Below are 19,167 nucleotides of genomic sequence, written 5' to 3'. Positions count from 1 at the left end.
AAAATATCTTCCAGCTTTACTTCCTAACCTCAGCGAAGAAGGAGGATCAAGGAGTTTAAAAACAAAGAAAATATAATCTCATCCTGTTTCAAAGACAGCAAATACAGATAGTGGTTTACAAAGGGGTTAATGTGTTTACAGAAGTACTGCTAGAAACCATAGCTGAAAATAGCTGAAATGGAGATGGCTGTCTGTTATTTTTTCTGTTTCAGAAAAAAAAAGATGCTGCTTTTCAAAAGTAGAGCCAGAATACCATATCAGTAATCGCCGTCTCCCGCTTTTCTTCGTGGTCCTGCCACCTGTATATGTGTGAGGTGGAGTTGAGGGGTGAAATGAAAAATAGTTCATAGTTTTCAGCAGGATTAATCTGTTCTGTCTGTTACATAGAGGAAAGGGTACATTTTCCAGCTGGTTTGCACACTGGTTTAGACCAGGCTGGTCTCGGGGGGGACAACGTTCTTGTGGGACAACGGGCTTCTCATTATCACGTCTTCCCTCCTCCTCCTCTTTCTCCTTGTTCATCTACCTTCCCCCTCCAAAACGCACTTCCCACCTCCCTCCAGCATCCCTCCTCTTCCGTTCTGACTGTCTCCCCGCAGACCCACCACCCTCACCTCCTGTTCTACCCCCCGCCCCCGAAACCTCACTGCAGTACCCCACTCTGCACTGCTGCCAACACTGCTGGATAATTAGCTCAGTGCTCCTCAGATTAGTGTGTGTGTGTATGTGTGAGTAAGTCTGTCCTAATGTCTGCAGCCATCATAATCAATACCATCATCATCTTGACCCTTATTGCAATTATCAGTATCACAATCATTATTATCATAATAGCAGTAAACATTATTGTAACATATTCATCACAACTATTGTATTTGATCTTTTTTCCAACGTTTATATTCCTACACTACTTTTGATCCCATTCTCGTTCAGATTATTAAGTGTAGTTTAAGATTTGCCAATTATGTGCTTTGACTAATTTCAGACATTTAGTGGTTTAGTGGTTGTCAGGTTGTCAGGTTGTAACATAAACCAGGCAAAACTCTGCAGTTTACCCTTGGATTAGTGGACCTTTTTCAGGCAAAGTAATTCCAGCAGAGACACTGTAGACGGAGAGAAATGAATTAGCCAAAAAGGATTTAGGCTAACAACACATAGATCTAGTAAAACACTATCAGTTTGTAGCACAAGAGCAGGTACTCATTTCTTTCAAAGAAAACTTCCACTTTTGTGAATATTTAAATGTCATCCCATTTCGAAATTAAATGACAAAATACATTGTTTATTCATACCCTCTAGAATGACACAAACGTTTTCTGATCTGACACTGCTGTCGACAGGAGGTCATTGCCATTTAAAAGATCAAATTCTTAGCTTGCAACCACTATGATTAAAGTTTGGTTAGGTTTGGACTTAAAATCATCAACCCCAACCATGTGGTTATTATTACAACCCCTTGGTTATGGTTGGGGAATGATCGCAACCATGATTACAAGACATTAACACTGACTGTTGGAAAGAAATGGGAAACAAGGAATGGTCTTCCGTGTTAAAGTCACTTGTCGCTTACATGTATGCATACTTGGTTTTTGGGCACTTTCACAACTGACTGATGCTCTCATTTTTCTTGTAAGAGGAGTGTCTAGCATTTAAATGAGGGCTGGGCGATATGGCAAAAAAGTTTATCATAATAGTTATAGATATATTCTGATATCAATTAGGTCACTATTTCTTTTTACCTTAAAGATTCTCATAAGCTTGAAATTTCCTAGTAGTAGATTCAGAACCTGAAAAATGACCAAAAATATTCTGGTTTTAGAACATCTTGCCGAAAAACTGCAGTTGATATAGTTGAAATTAATATCATGATATTAACTATCATGATATTAAATATCCACATACATCACAGAATGATAAATACAAACAAAAATCACTTATAAAAATAATCAAACTGATGTTCGAAGAAATTAACTGTGTTTCACTAAATTGCAAACTTTTCATATGTGTGAATAATATCTTCTTTTGTTAAATACGTCTTGGTAGGAAACATTCAGTTACACAACAAACCTCTCTGCCATCATGCACCATGATGTGAAATAAATAAAAAAAATAATATTTAACAATGGCCCAGCCCTACCTTCATACCTTTGTGTAAAACTGGAATAGAGCTGCAGCAGTTAGTTGATTAATCGATTAGTTGATCAACAGAAAATTAATCGGCAACAATTTTGATAATCGAATAATCATTAAATTCAGTAAGTAAAAATGCCAAACATTCTGAGGCCTCAGCCTCTCCAGTGTGAGGATTTGATGCTTTTCTGTTTTGTATCATTGTAAACTGAATAACTTTGGGTTTTTGACTATTGGTCAGACAAAACACTTTTTGTACTATTAATAAAAGCGATTAATCAAGAAAATAATCTGCAGATAAATTGATAATAAAAGTAATTGTTAGTAGCAGCCCTAAGCTGATATACATACATTATGTGTGAATTCAGTTGTGCTTACCTATTCACTTTCACTGGGATAAGGTAATCAGAAGGGCTCCTTTCATGGCAAGATTGTCTTTTTCAGGTTAATGCTGCAGTCCAATGACATAGTTGGTGTCAAAGATTGGACATTTGCCCTAACCTTCTTTTTCATCTGAGTTGGGTTGGACATTCCTTTAAATCTGAATCAACCTATTGTCCTAACTGGTGGAGCGAATTGAGGAGGAGGAGAGGGACAGGAAGGAACGTGTGGGCAGAAAAGGAGAGAAAGACCAAGTAGAGATGGAGGTTGTGTAAGATATGGTAAGAAGTGTTTGGACACCTGTATCAAATTCTCCGGAGAGAGATGGAGATGGGGCAGAGATGATGGATGGAAAGATAGGGTAGGACAGAATGATAGGATACTGCTGTAGTGAGAGGGATAGAAGCAGGTCACAGTGAGCAAAGTGGATGGATGGATGGAAGGAAGAGAGAAGAAAAGAGGAGAGTTGGAAGGGGGGATGGGGAAAAATGTGTTGGTCTGTGCCATGGCCCATTTAGCTGCTGCCTCTCCTGCCAGCTGCTGAATGTGAAGACTGTAGACAGGATTATCGCTGACTGTTGATGTCAGAAGTTCAGACAATTTTTTTTTTACAGTGTGTAGAAGAAGCCTGAAATCTGCACCTCGAATCACACTTCAAGCTCCAACAACTCAGGCTGACACTAGCACTGTGTTACAGAATGCATCCGCCTCATTCACTCTGTTGAGACCACTGCGTTGGCACAGCTGAGACAGAAGATAGAATGATTACTGTGTTGATAACTTTCCAGTGCTGTAAAATCCTGTCTTACAGTAATATAAACCACGTGCAGTGTTTTGATGGCTGATAAAACTTCAAAACTATGGAAGGATTAAGCTGTCGACCGGCTTTGGATGCCTCCTCCCCTCACAACTTCCTTACATTTGAAATGGGGGCTGTGTCAAACCAGACCTTAAGGTTTCAGTACCAACAATCCGACATTCACACATCATGCAGCGATGGGCCAACTGTACAGAGGTGAGGAAGTAAGCGAGGTTTGAACTTCTCTCTGAAGCTCTCTGTGTTCACTCTTTACACTACTATTTCTGTAAATCTTCATATGTACAACAGAGTGCAAAACTATGAAAGCCTTCGAGGAAAGATTGTGTGACAATTACACGCCATTACCCCCAGATTTAAACGATATCACGCGTCACCTCTCACTATGAGGGCTGGATTTTCACTTCACCTTTCAGGGTGGCCGTGCAGGCCCTTTAGATGCCAGAGTACTCTGTCAGACATGCTTGTCAAATGAATGACTCCACCAACTTTTCACTCTGGTTTCCAATGTAGCCATTGTGAGCTACTATAAACACTTCTGATTTATGACGAGATCAGACAGCACTTCTAAAGATCTAGTTTGGTTTGAGCATAACCTGACACTTACTCTCAAAGGATGTTTTTTTTTTACCAGTACCTGTTCATTTTTTGTCTGAATGTCGCCGAAGCGGTCCCTATGCTTAAAACTAAGTGCTTGTCAGATTGTATAACAGTAATGTCAGAGCGGTCGTCAAACCCCAGTCACCCACTCACTTCTGACTTCTGATTTGGGGGAGCTGCTTCCAACAATTTTTGGAACTTTCAGAAACTGACAGTCCGACGAGTACTTCCACTCACCATGTCATCCAAAACTTGTTGAGCTTCCTTTCTAATACAAGTCTACTTTTTGTGTTACTTGGTGATTGTAGACTAAAAAGATTTTAAAATGAAGGCCAAAATATTCATGTTCCTGTACTTTTACACTGCTGTATTTTATGTTAAAAAGCAAGTCTTATCTTAGCAACTTAGTGGCCTTAATTAATACAGCTTTATTTTGTCATCAGCTTTATTTTTAATTTTATCAGCTTCACACCTCCTGTGTGATTCCGTGCTGGGATAACAATGTAGTTAACAGTCTAGACAACATAAACAAGAGGAAATGAGAGTGTGATGAGTTTGAGTGTGTGTATATATATTTATTTTTTTTAAAAGTCAGTAAAACTGACTTTATTGTTCTTAGCAATGGGTGATTCTGGATCCTGCTTGTATCGTCGCTGTCATGCTAGAGGTTAATTAACTATCAAACAATGGAGCTGTTGTTTGTAAGCTACAGAGCAGTTTGACAGATGTGGTTAATGACAGCAGTTTTTTTTAGAGTCTGTCTTTACAAGAAAAACAACGGCACTGGTCATTTTTTTTCAAGTGCTAAAAACAACCTATGTTTAACATTCTAGTCGCTAAGGTGGGAGTGGTGTGATGTTATAATGTCACAGAACCTTTCCGGTTTGAGGATGGGGTGGAAGGTTTGGCATCTAAAGTCTGACTTTGAGACGAGAGAATGTGCCTTGTGTTTCATCTCCCAACAATCCTTCCCCAACCTTAACCACGTAGTGTTAGTTGCCTACAGCTAACCGAAGCGTAACCATAGAGGTGGCTGATCAGAAACACTTACATCAGTCTCTTTTCTCATATGAAACGGTTTTGAAAGGCACTGACAAACTATTTTGCTAGTGAGGTATGAGGACTTGTTGGTATTGTATTGAGAATGACTTCAGTCAGGTTCTCCCTCTCTGCTAGCTAACTCCAAGTTTCTGGAGACACTTCTACATGGTGGGCACTGAACCACATTGAGGTTGCTGTTTGTCTTCATTTTGCAGCAATTTGCCAACAGTGTATTATTCTGTGTTTGTGTAAAGTCTAACTGGACAAAGCTCCTGACATTTAGTTTCATTTTCATTTTACATAGTTTATCATGTGTTATTGCCTAAAATGCTCCTGAAATGACACATCTATTTCTATTAATAGTGGCTGGACAGATATTCAGTCTTCCTGCGTGAAGTGTTACCTGAAGGTTTTTCTATTTTATTGCATTATGTGACTCCAGGGCTGTAGTGTTGTGTTTTGGGGCTCTTGGGCTCTTTTGTGTATCTGCGTTGGTCAGAATTCATGGGTCCTTCTGTGTGGTGTCTTAATGTTTATGTCACAGTGTGTGTATGTGTAAGTTAGATACATATTGTGTGCTGTGTGTGTGTGTGTGTGTGATTCTACAGTAAGTGTGTCTGCACATATCTGTATATACTGTATGTGTTCAGGGGGCGTGTGCCCGTTTGCATGTGTGTATCAGTCTTAATGCAGGTTGGCTGCTGCTGCTTGCTTGTGTCTTGGTAACACTTTATCTGAACGCTCTGTGTGTGTGTGTGTGTGTGTGTGTGTGTGTGTCTGTGTCTCCTGGTCTACTGGATGAAGAGGGGTGGAGGAGGAGGAGGAGGATGAAGAGCAGGGTGGCTGGTGGAAAGGAGATGTGGAAGGGGCAGTTAGCTTTCACTGAATGGACCCCATATGTATCCTAGCAACAGGCTGGTTTGGAAATGCAATGGAGAGATGAACAGAGGGAGAGAGCCCACAAACAACAGAGGAAATTACAGAAAGAGAGTGAGAGAGACGGAGAGAGGGAAGCTGCTAATAATGTGTGGATGGAGGCAGTGGAGGTGTAGCAGGTCAGAGGAGAGAGATGGAAGGTCAGCTAGAAAGGGGAGGCTGATGTTGTGGAAATAGAATCGATACGTATGGAGAAAAGACCAAGAGCTAACACAAACCTTTGATATACCACTAAACAAAATATGTTTCCACTCGCTAGGTTCCATCAAAATAAATATGTAAAAAAAAATAAAATTAAAAAAAAAAAATTACATGGTTTATGACTTTATAACACATGAATTTGATAAGAACAGTAGTGTAGAATTTCTTTTGTTTTTAACAGGGGTCCAGAGACCCACTGTTTGTTGCATCAACCAAAATCTTAAAAAGATTAGTTACTTCATTTTGGTAGTTAACTTAGCAAGTGACTAGTTGCCACGCAGAGTTACTTCTTGTTAGAAGTCACCTCAGTGAATATTTTGTGCTTTCTTCAACAGCATTCCAGGTTGAAATTTTTTTTATTTCCAGTAGTTTTATTTATTTATTTTTTTCAGCTAAGTACTTCGCTAAAACAGATGGTCACTGTAGTTTTTAACGAATTTCACTCTAACAGTAAAAAGTTCCTTTTTGGTGAACTATTTTCAGTGGCGGATTATTCCAAATTTTCCTCTAGTGTATTTATGGCAGCAGGACGATGTATGTGGGGCAGTCAAAATGTACTGCAGTGTGTGTGTTAAAGCTAATGAGGAACATGTCAGCCAGTGCAACAGTGTGTATCACTGACACATCAGGCTTTAGAGGCATTCACAGTAGTAGGATCAGTTCATTGTTGGTTTTGGTAATTGGAATACAAACAGCTTTCATAAACTCTTAGCGGTTACCACAAAGAAATCTGAGTATTTATTAAAACCTTTTCCCATTGTTTACTTGACATGAGGGAAATGGTGAAGAGAGAGGCAGAAATGCTTAGTTTTGTCTTCAAACTGTGGGACGAGACCTGGAAATGGGTCATGGGTCTGCTGCTGGTGAGCAGAGATACCAATATGTTTTAATGAGCCTGACCCCCAGAGACAGAAGTCACATGTCTCACTGGGCCTCTGGTTGGAAAAAATAACCTAAAAATAGTCGGGTTTTCAGTGTTTTGCTGGACGGTTCTTTGTCATTGCTGAGGCACAGGACGGACATGTGTGTGCACGGGCTGCAGCCATAGGAGATGCGCATGCATGCCTGTGTGTTTGTGTTTACTGTGTTTGTTTGTGTGTTCACTCAAGTGTGTCCTGCAGACGGGCAGCTCTGCCCTCGCACCTCTCTCTCTCCTCTCTGACTTTGACCCTCCTGCTCGGCCAGTAGGAAGTGGGGGGTTGCTGTTTGTGTGTGTGTTTGCTGTCCTGTTTGCTTTGCCTTAAGGTGTCCCCTGAACATACACACGCACACACTGCCACCCCCCTCCCCATGGCCCACATAGATATGTGTGTGTGTGTGTGAGTGCTGTCACATAAGCTACAGTCCCGGGCCAGTGATGTGCCCTACAACCGCAAGGAGGAGAGGTGGGGGAGGTCTAGGGTGTGTGTGTGTGTGTGTGTGTGTGTGTGTGTGTGTGTGTGTGTGTGTGTGTGTGTGTGTGCGCCCGTGTGCGTGTGTGTAATTGAATCGATGTATATTTGTGCTCACTTTTTTTTTTTGCATGTGGAGGTTTTATTGCTTGATGTTTTTGTGTGTGTGTGTGTGTGTGTGTGTGTGTGTGTGTGTGTGTGTGTGTGTGTGTCTGTGTGTGTGCTGGTTTTACGTCACATTTGGTCCCAGTATCAGGGACAACGAGCATGAGAGCAGACAGTGGAGGACAAACATGTCCTCTTTTCCCAGCTCTCCCCTCAGTTCTTCATGTGTTTCTGTGCATGCGTGTGTGTGTGTGTGTGTGTGTGTGTGTGTGTGTGTGTGTGTGTGTGTGTGTGTGTGTGTGTGTGAGAGAGACCTGGAGCTGTGTTGTGCGGCAGCCCGGCCCTCCTGTGATGTGCCAGGGAGAGGGAAAGGGCACTGCTGGCCTGGCATGCTGTAAACACACATCAGAAGAGAAAACAACAGTATAACGTTTGAGGTCTTGTGTCACAATGGTAACAATTAAACACTGAAGTGTAATCCATACTCAGGAGTAACTCAGGAGTCAGTGAAACTCGCTTTATTGTTAAGATCATCAAAAAGATCATATGATGCACCTTATTATACATTTATATGTAGAAAAACAGAGAAATTAGAAGGCAAAGTGATGACATTATAAACCTGTTGGACACCATAGTGTCTGGCAAGACTAGTGCTGTTTTATACTTGCATGAGAAATACTAATATTTACAAGTTATTTGTAAAGTTTTACACCTAGTGAATGAGTTGCATAACAGTCTTATTTTTTTAGCCGGCCATGTTTAAAGCAACAGTGAACATTGCCACGGCAGTGCCAACATGAGAGTAAGACTTATTCCAAAACACGTTTCTCTGCTGAAAATGCATTCAGTTGTGGAATGCATTTTCCAGGGTGTGGATTCAGTTCTGATTTACTCTCTACCTGTACAGTATATGAACGTTGAGCAGATGTAACATGGTTTTAAACTGGGGGCAAATGCTGATTCTCTGTTCTTGCATTCCTCATTGAAAATTAAAAAAAAAAGAAGCATATTTTTGTCTCCTGACTTTTACAGTTTCACTTTGATTTAGTCATGAAACTCTCAGAACAGTTTCTGTGACTGTCCAGCTGCCACCTATAACTGTGAGCAATAAGCTTTACAAGCAGCAGTGACCCCCTTTTTTTTGCCCTGGGTATCGCCTCTCAGAGTTTCCACTTTGTTATTGTAAGAGGTTGTTGGGGCTATATACAGGCTGTTCGTGGTTTTATTTACAGTTATTATTCTCCTACAAAAATCGTAGAATTGAACATCACTCAAAGATAAAGCGATAAAGGAAAATTTTCTTTTTAGCAAAGATGGAAATGCAGCATTATTTATCATTAGGTATCAGGTCTCCATCAAGGAGGCAGTATATGATTTTTAAGTAGGGTTACTGCATTAATAGTGCGTCAATTTACATGGCATTTCTATTTTTGTTTACTTAGTTTACTTACTCTACTACAATTAACATTTTACTGTTAATGCCCAAATCACACATGAAACAAAACCCTCAAGTTTTGAAATCAACATATTCTTTTTTAAGTAAATTGCTGTTTATCCTGTTCATAAAAACATTTCATTTGGTTTTATAAACACTCACCACCAAGGCAAATCCTCTGAGACGGTTATGTTTCATTATTGGTTTGTTTGGAATAAAGAGCACAAAAATTAGCATAGGTTAGCATTAGCACCAACGGCCACCTTAGCTGACCGGACAAAGAAACAAACCCCCTACAGAAACTCTTCAACACACTTGCTCTGTCTCTGACTGAGGGTGAGAGACTGGACACAGGGACACGGAGATCCGTGTAGGTCAATTCAAGGCTTATGTTAAGATGAGTCAGGGGCAGTTTGACAATCTTTTGTCAGTCTTCAGGCCACACACACACACACACACACCATAGAGGGGCTCTCAATTCATGTGAATGGACAGTGGGGAAAAAACACAAATGACGCTGGGCGCTTTTCTGCCCTGAGTTGAAGTTTTATTCAACTTGAGGCGTTCCGAGCGCTCCTGCAAAAACAGGAGGCGCTCCGAGCGTCTAAACCAGGAGGCGCCCAGGGAACATGAGCAGCGTGCAAAACGCTTACTACATGTAGAAAAAACCTGGAAAAACTGCCTCCCGTCTGATCGGGGCCTAAGAGGTGCTTCACCTGCATCACATCCCTAACCATCATCTTCATCAACCTTGTCTTCCTCCACCTCTTTATCTCCTATGATCCCTCCTTTGTCTCCTCTGAGGGTGGTCTCCTCTCCTCTGCTCTCCTCTCTTATGTCCCCTTTTCTTCTACTTCTCCCCTGTACTTCTCCTTTCTCCTCCTACCAATAGCAGCAGCAGCCAGTAACCATCCTACTGTCTTCCTTTCTTTTCCTCTTTCACACCCTTCTCCTCCTCCTCCTCCTCCTCCTCCTCCTCCTCCTCCGAGACGGTGCCTGGCAGTTGTAATGGCATTGGGGATGGGTGGGGGGAGCTGGAGAGAGGCACATTAGAAACATCCCCTCTGTGATAAGCTGCAGCTGGTTACCATAGCGACGCTTATTACCTGCACCCCGAGACAGGGGGTGGAGAGAGAGAAAGACAGAGAGAGGTAATGGGTCAAGAGATTGTGTCCTGATTGTGCGGATGTATGTATGTGCAAGAGTGCAAGTGTGCGTCCGTGTGTGTTGGTGTGGGTGTGGGTGTGTGTGTGTGTGGGTGTGGGTGTGTGTGTGTGTGTGGGTGTGAACTGAAAAGGGTTTAGTTCATTGACTCTTCATTAAATGCTCTACATTTGGTATAGGCCTTGCTGGGAACAGTGCTTAAGAATAATGAGGACACACACACACACACACACATACCCACACACTTACCCACAACCCCGACAACCCACAAACGCGCCCACTCCCTCACACACATTCACTTACCTGTCACCCTCGTCTCCCTCACACAGACAGGTAGTCAGACATCCCGCTTCCTTTCAGCTGGATATCTAACACAGTTCACACACATCAGAAACATAAAAGGTTGTTATGTGATGTGAAAATGAAATATTCTTTTAGGCAGCCAAGGACTTTCAGGCTCTCAGCATCTCTGCACACAGCTTAAATCACGCTTGAAGTCTCACTCCAGCATATGCGTCATGTCCTCTTTCCGTTTATCCATTTGTATAAGAACAGGGCTTTGTGTAGAGAGTAAGGCTCGACTAATCAATAATTTTATGTCAACAATGGATCGCATGATTACGTGAAAGGGCTTGTTCGTAGGTAAAAACCTTCAAATAATTAAAATCAGGTCTGTGGCTCTACGGAGCATTTTAGCCTCTTTTAGCTCATTGTTTTAGCTTTACAGTGCATTTAATATTTGGTTCGGTCTCAGCAGCTCTCATCAACCTGGTTTCCAGCAGCAGCAGCAGGCAGCTGTTTTCAGAAAACGAGCTCAGATAAACCCACTGTCCACTACCTGCCCAGCACCAAATGGCAGACAGACAAAGTTAAACAAACAAGAGCTAACAGGAGAGTAAATGTTGGACTTACTTTGCCAGATGGACACAAACACAAATCTTAGATTGTTGTGAAGTTCTCCCTCTACTGGGCATTAAATGCAGCTTTACAGGCTGCTCAGAGTCTGAATTCATGATTGATCTGGTTTAGGGCTGAAATGATCAGTCGATGTATCATCAGCTGTTTGACAGAAAATGAATTTGCAACTAGTTTCAAAATAAATTAATCATTTAAGTCATTTTCAAGCAAAATGCTAAACTTGCCCTCATTCTAATTCAAGGTTTGCAGCTATTCCTGGTCTTACGTGAAAATAAATTAAATATATCTTTAGGTTCTGGACTGCTGGTCAAACAAAACAAACTATCTGATCTTTATCTAATTCATCCACCAAACATCTTATTTTGGGCTATGTGTAAACAAGTCCTCAGCCTCCTGCCTCCTAGAACTCAACCTTTGACTACGCTTTCCGAGCACTTACAACAGATCATATTTAAATTCTCAGTCCTGTCCTCTCAGTTTTTCTAATATTTTGCCATCACATGGACATATTATTACAAACATCTTGCAGGGTGCTGAAATCCAAACAACACCACAAACTACAACCTCCAAAATTACCGTACAGAGTACTGTGCCATGGATAGTTTTTATTTATCAGTTAAATTTTTACAAAGTGCAGTAAAGAGAAAAAAAACCTAAATCAGATCAGTATTTGCTGTGACCCCCCCTTGCCTTTAAAACTGCGCCAGTTCTACTCGCTACACCTGCACAGGTTCAGGTTCTTGGCAGGTGGGTCTCGGAGAACTTGCCACTGTTCTTCTGTGGATTTAGTCTGTCTCAGTGTCTTCTGTCTCTTCATGTGATCCCAGTCTGGCTCCATGATGTTGGGATCAGGGCTCTGTGGGGGCCACACCATCTGTTGCAGGACTCCTTGTTCTTCCTGTCATCGAAGATAGTTCTTTATGGCTCTGGCTGTATGTTTAGGGTTGTTGACCTGCTGCAGAATAAATCTGGGAACGATCAGATGCCACTTTGAAGGTTTTTTTGGTAATGGATGAGAATCTTAAGATCTAAAGAGCCTTAAACTTTTGCACAGTAATGTAGGTGAATCCACGGCTTGCTTGGTGAAACAATGTTTGATTATGTGGAGGAGAAGTTAAACTTCTCTTTATGTGCTGTCGGTTTTCTGCATTGTCTGCAAGAAACTGGACACAATGTTTTCAAGCAGAGAGGCTGTACATGATCGTTTTCACCTCCATAATTCTTTTCCTTGTGAGTGACCATGGACTCTGGTGTGTGTGCGTGTGTGTGTGTCCGTCCTCTGGTCAGCACTTCCTCCAAGACTCACGTTCTGTTCACTAGCGACTCAATTATTGTTGGAAACCCTCCTCTGCACACACACACACACACACACACACACACACACACACACACACACACACACACACACACACACACACACACACACAACCTGTTGCAGAAAATACACTGTCTACACACAGACACCCATACTCTCCACAACACACATATAGAAACATACAAAGACACACACACACACTCACTCTCTCTCTCTCACACACACACACACACACACACACACACACACCTGCCCTGTGAGGTCAGCTCTCATTGGTTACCATGGTAGTAGCAGGTTTCACTGTGTGCTCCTAGTCTGCAGCTGGGGAGGAGCTGTGTGGGTGTGTCTCTGTGTGTGTGTGTGTGTGTGTGTGTGTGTGTGTGTGTGTGTGTGTGTGTGTGTGTGTGTGTGTGTGTGTGTGTCTCTGTGTGTGTGTGTGTGTGTGTGTGTTTGTTGCACCACCTGTTGTTATCCACTGACACATGTTGAGTCCTCTGAGTAGGCAGCGACGCCCTCGTCCTTCTTTCCTCCTCGATCCATCCCTCCATTAGTCTTCCCTCTCTCCTCCCCCTGTCTCCTAGTAGCTCCCCCTTATTTTTCTCCGCTCTGTTTCTTTGTCTAAAAAAAGACACACATTCAAACTCACTTTTCCCATCCTTTCAAGTCCTTTCTTTGCTTTCCAGACGTACACCTCATACTGCCACAGCCTTATGAGGAAAAGAGAGTTTCCCAAGACTTCTTGAAAATCCCAGAACTGTGTGTGACTTCGTGTAGGTGTGTGCGTGTGTGTGTGTGTGTGTGTGTGTGCGTATGTGCGTGTTTGTGTGTGAGAGACAGAGAGAGAGAGAGAGAGAGAGACAGATGGAGAGATCGCTCTGTCCTCTGGGAAGCTTGGTTAACATACAGTAGGTGTAGAAGTCTTTGTCTAATTCAGGGCTGCTGAGCCATTTAAGTATAATTAAACATGATGAATTTACTTCACACCATTAAACATCATTGGAAATTGACATGTTGGCAAAACTGAAACATTTCATTATGCTTTAAATACCTACAGCAGCTAAAGACAGGCAAGATGTTCATGACGTACATTTCACTCCATAAATGTTTGGTTTTACATGTTGTCATCACGACAAGAATTAGAGAGACTGTCCTCCTGTAAAAGAAACGACCCCATATGTCGTCTGTGCCAGCACAGCAGCTTATTACAACACATACTTATGTTTTATTGTTAGTCGACCTCTAGTGTCCATAGAATTTATAACGGAAGCAAAGGAGGAAGTCAGGTGATGCAGTGTAAAGAGCGACAAAGTCTATGTTAGGAGGAGGCTGTGGTGGATGGATGGGTCAACAAAACACAGGATTTTCACACAGGACACAGCTGTTCATTTCCCGATTGTAGTCGTTTCTTTTATCCATGACCATTTGACAACCTTAACTGCGTGTTTATTATTGTAACCGTGGTGACAAAGGTCCTCTTTCCTCAACCAAGTACTTATTTTAACCCAAACCACATCTTTCCTAAATCTAACCAGGTAGTTTTTGTGTCTAAACCTAACCAAACAGTGACTGTTCCATAACCTTAACTGTTACCATCCTTACTGTTTATTATTGTAACCATGATGATGAAAGTCGACGCCATATATGCACAATATACACACCTATGGATCGTATCAGAGGGCAGGGACAAGCCACCTATATTGCAGCTTAGGTTGGAAGACTTGATGCAGAAGTGATTCAAGTGTAAATGCATGAAAAGTGTGAATGTAATGCAGTTGCGTTAATGGCTCTGGAGGTTTCGGGGTGTTTCGACAGCTTCTACTTGGGTTTCTGAAATGTAGATGAGCCTCCTACCAGTGCTGCTGTTTGTAAGTAATCAAGTCATGATAAACAGTTAAAAGTTAACTCAAAATCGCTTTCAAAATCCTCGTCTTCCTTGAAGTCGATATTTTTCAAATGAAAAGAGGCAGTATGCAATAGTCGCATACAGTAGAGGTAAGAGTAAATTCCCACTGAAGCAAGAAATGTTCCATCCTAAATCAGGGAGAAAGGCTTAATATCCCCAAAATGCAGCATAATAATCTAATCATCAAGGCAAATGATGGTAGTATGTGATGCAACAGAATAATCTGGAGTAGATGTGTACCTGTAATCATGCAGTTTTTAATGGGATCTGCATCCATTAGCCCTCTCATCTCAAATGTAGAAGACACTAAAATTAAGACACCGAGATAATGTATTTTTTAGAAGTTCACCAGCAGCTATTTGAATTTGGGTTAAAGTAAACCTAATTTTTGCCGATGTCTCATACTGTTTTTAGTTTAAATCTAGACTTAAGACTCATCTTTCCTAGCCCACCTTTTTATTAATATATATATACATTTTTTGCTTGTGTTCTGTATGTAAAGTGTCCTTGGGTAACGTGAATTATTACTATTAGTATCGTTATTATTGTTATTAAAGATGTTAGCTTTAGACATCAGACATAACTGCAAATAGGCTGCACAATGGATGAAATGCAGTTCGCTCCTTCTCTCAGACATCAACAACCTCTCTACACTTGATTGGACAGACGCAGGACTGCAGCTTTCGATTATTTTCACTATTGATTAATCTGTTGATTAATCTTGAAAAACGGCCATAACAAGAACCGAAGGTGGTACCATGCACGCCTTGTTTTGTCGGACCAACAGGTCAAACCTCAAAAACATTCAATTTACAATGATACAAAACAGAGAAAAGCAGCAAATCCTGATATTCAAAAAGCGGGAACCAGCAAATTTTTCCTTGATAAATGAAGGAGAAAATGAAAATGAATATTCGGATATTAAAATAGTTGATGATTGATTTTCTTTTGATGAACTAATAGGTTAATCCATTGATTGTTTTAGTAGTAGACTGAGGCACTACTTCCCGTACTTTCATTTACCTCTGATGACCTGTCTTCAAAATAACACATTAAATAGTTGTCCATGAGGTTCCGGAGTTTCTGGATGCAGAAAAATCCTCATGAACACTTTTTTGCTGATGTCTCAAACATATGAATGTGAGTGTTTTCCACAATTTAATTTACTTTCCGAGCTCAGTGAGTACCTGTACATCTTGAGTAGGATGTTTGCATTTCGGTGTTTTGTTCCTGTCACGTAGATGTTTCATTAAAGACCAGAAGAATTAAGGGTGTGACCGTGGTTTAAGGTGTTATTGCCCCGTCCCTGGTTCGACTGTCCCCATGTCTCTTGTCTGTCTGTTCTGTGAACTTTTGTTTACAGGTCTAAGTACCAAAAAACCAAAAAGAAAGGATAATCGGAAATTCAGAGTTTCTTCCCTCTCTGTTTCCAGTGTGTGGACAGTGTATCCGGGGGCGACTCGTCCCTGAAACGCGTGGCAGTGGTGGAGGATTTCTTCGACATCATCTACGCCATGCACGTGGAGATCAGCGCCGATCCAGGCAAAGCACCGAAACACGCCGGCCAGAAGAAAACCTACAAAGCTGTGAGCATTGCTACCTTACCATTTAGGCTACGTGTTATGAAAAGCAGGAAAGCCATTCGTAATGATATGTGTGGTGTTTCCTTCCATTGTTTTGAATCTAAAGATGTGAACCTTCTTTTTGTTTTCTCTCTGTCGTCTTTATTCTTCCACTATGCATGGTTGCCGCTCACGCATCTTTTGACTCTCACTTTGTTGTCTTTCTCTTCCTTTAAGTTTTCACCGCTCAGTTTCTTTTTGCCCATGTGTCTCCTCTGTGTCACGCTACCCTCTAACCTCTAGCCTACAGTGTGTGCTCTCTTTCGTAACTTGTGTCATCTGTTGCCTAACACCCGCTGCCCTCTCTTTTTCTCTCTTCCTCTTCATTTGGACTTCATTCCTCTTTTTGTGTCTCTGGCAAGAAAAGAGAAAAGAAACAGTGGCGTTTTCTTCTAATAGCCGTCGTCGCACTGGTCTAGATTCAGTTTCAGACCAGAAACTAAACTATATTTTTACAATAGTTGAATCATTAAAGCCAGTTTTCATGTAAAAATTCAAAACATTCTTTAGTCTCAGTTTCTAACTTGTGAAGATTGTCTTATGCAATTATAAACTGAATGCTTTGGGTGCTGGTCTACCAGATGAACAAAACAAGCAATTTAAAGACGTCACCTTGGACTTTAGGAAATTGTGATGGGCATTTTTTTAATGACATTTTATACACCAAACAATTTATGGAGTAATTGAGAAAATAACTGGCAGTTTCATTGATAGGGGAAAATAATTGTTATCTGCAACCCTCTGTGAAAAAATGTTTTTCCTAATTTCCCAATTTTTAAATAAGAACCCAGCAGTTGTATTTGAAAATACAGCTGGATTTGAACAGTAACATCAGAAAGAGAAAGCCAGCAAATTCAGTGAATTAATTTGAAACAAAACTGTTCCATAGGTCACAGATTGTATGCATTTGACAGTGAAAGTGGGCTACCTTAATTTATCAGCATCACTGTTATTCAGGAATTTCTTTTCCACTCCACCTTTGTTTTTTGTTTTTGTTTTTTTTGCTAAATTAATTTCCCATCCTTTCCTTTTGTTTCATCTCACTATCTTTGTTGGGAATACATTAGTTTCCCAGCCACCAATGCTGATATTTCCTAAACCTAATTCTACTCTAAAAGCTAAAACCAAGTTTCAAATAAACTGTAAAACCTTCTCAACCATAAACCTTAATTTTTGAGGCAAATGTGGCCATAGATCTTTTTTATTTATTATTTGCAGATTTTGTGGTTTGGAGTTGGTCCAAAACTGTAAGTAAATTACTTTCCTCTGGCAGAGGTTGTGCAGGTCTGCTCTGCTCTGCTGTCTCAGCTGCTGACGCTGCCCTCTTTTGGTTAAACAGAGCAAGTGCAGGTTCCACAGATTTATCTCTAGGTAGAGGGATGAAGCTGTGACAATTACCGTCAACCAGCTTTGATTTTCGTTTTCTTATCTTTAACTTTTCTTACATTTCCTCTAGTTTTTCTTTATCTTCTTCAGCAATCTGTATATTTATATCTTATTTGTTGTTTTTTCTTGTTTTAAAGATTCAGAATTCTTTTGCACGGCTTTGGTTTGGTCTGTCAGACTGACCTCTGTGTCCTTCTATGTTTAGTGTATCTACATTATAGTTAAAGCCAGGAGCTAGCTTATCATGCCACGTAGCTTCAGGTCTTCAGGCCGCCAGAGGCTGTGAGTGACATTTGCCTTTGCTTTACCCCCTCCTTCCTACACACTCATTCTCTCCTTCACACACACAGCTTGCACAGCAACCCCCATCCACCCACGCCGGCTATTTTCCACCCTTCCTCCTCTTTTCTTTTGTGTCTTTGTGCCTCTGTTCCCGAATAAATGTTTGATTTATGCATACGCACATTCAAACACACCCACAGATTTATAGACTTTATATCCTCAGCCTCACTGAGAGCAGTTTTTCATTCTAAATTGTGTTATTACGTGCGATGTAGACAACATGGCTTGAATGATAAAGAGCTACAGTCTATAACAGAAAATGTTTTAGTGGTTTAATAATCAACTGTAAACATTTGATCTTAGAGTCAGTCCCTCCGACCAAAGTTGTTTTCGTTAGTTTTTATACTTTGACAGACGAGATTACAGTGCAGATAAAACACACAACTCGTACATTTTCTCAACTGAACTCAACTCTATCGCTCTCACTCTCACTCACGCCACGCTCACACTATTCAGGGTTGTTGAAAAGTCATTCTGGGAAATGTAAGAAATTACAAATAGAAGAAGAATTAACTGAGGCACGTGTACAGTACTACTTGAAAAAGTGCATTTGCAACACTTCAACGCAACATTATTGCTGAAATCCACTATTCAAAGTACGAACAGGAGGAAACAAATAAGTAATTATTTTCAAGATAAATATATGTGGCATAATAATAATGCGAAACTGCAATTAAAAAAATACCTGTAGTATTTAATTATGGGAATTTCCAATGTCTCTGACCAGCCTTGTTGTGTGTGTGTGTATTGTCATGTCAGTAGTGTAATTCAACCTACATGATGCTAATTTGAATTAAAAAGAAAAATTCAATACCGTTTCCATTGAACGTCATTTCAATCGCCTGTGTTAACAAAGCCTTTTAATGTACATGTGCTTATGTCAAACTTTTGACTGTGAATTGCTTTCACAATACTCTAAATCAAATGACGTGTCCTCACTATGTCCACATTTCAATGATTATGATTTGTGGAAACCAAAATAATGACAGGTGATAATAAATGATGATGTGTGCAGCTTTGTCTGCACTCTGCCTTTGCCCATGTACAACCATTATACAACTGAGAGGTCTTTTTGTCATCGGTGTGCTCAGAAAATAGAAAGGGCCGATTGAACGCACTCTCGCCCTCTCTCTCTGTGCGGTGTCTTTTGGTGTCTCTCTCTCAGATAGCAGAGACGTACGCCTTCCTGCCCAGAGAGGCGGTGACTCATTTCCTGATGAGCTGTGGAGAGTGTCAGAAGAGGATGCACATCAGCACCACAGGACAAGACTACAAAGGTACAATCGCAGCGCTGCATCAATTGTCCAAGTCAGTGATACATCGTATTTAAGTTTGAGTTTCAACGCCGTTTTTTTTTCACGCCGCTCAAACAGGGAACGTCTGTCAGTGGGAACGCTTAAGTTGTGATCTTGCTGCAGTTTCATTTTCTGGAACAAACAGGTGGCAATGGCTGTGTCTAAAATTCCTTCCAATTACTATATAG

At 41.0% G+C, this 19,167-nt stretch overlaps 1 protein-coding gene across 3 annotated transcripts in view; it reads left to right on the top strand.

Annotated features, from left to right (window-relative positions):
- The window catches only part of LOC120803607 (nucleolar protein 4-like), a 166,592-nt gene that overhangs the window by 23,856 nt on the left and 123,569 nt on the right, over nucleotides 1-19,167 (top strand). For all 3 annotated transcript variants that reach the window (XM_040152228.1, XM_040152227.1, XM_040152226.1), the window contains 2 exons: nucleotides 15,768-15,920; nucleotides 18,850-18,961. In XM_040152228.1, coding sequence (XP_040008162.1) covers nucleotides 15,768-15,920; nucleotides 18,850-18,961 — 265 coding nt within the window. The remainder of the gene's footprint in view (nucleotides 1-15,767; nucleotides 15,921-18,849; nucleotides 18,962-19,167) is intronic.

Source organism: Xiphias gladius, chromosome 18, assembly GCF_016859285.1.
Source record: "Xiphias gladius isolate SHS-SW01 ecotype Sanya breed wild chromosome 18, ASM1685928v1, whole genome shotgun sequence".
Lineage (NCBI taxonomy): Eukaryota > Metazoa > Chordata > Actinopteri > Istiophoriformes > Xiphiidae > Xiphias > Xiphias gladius.
Note: the sequence above shows the minus strand (reverse complement) of the source record. Positions and strands in the feature narration are given on the sequence as shown.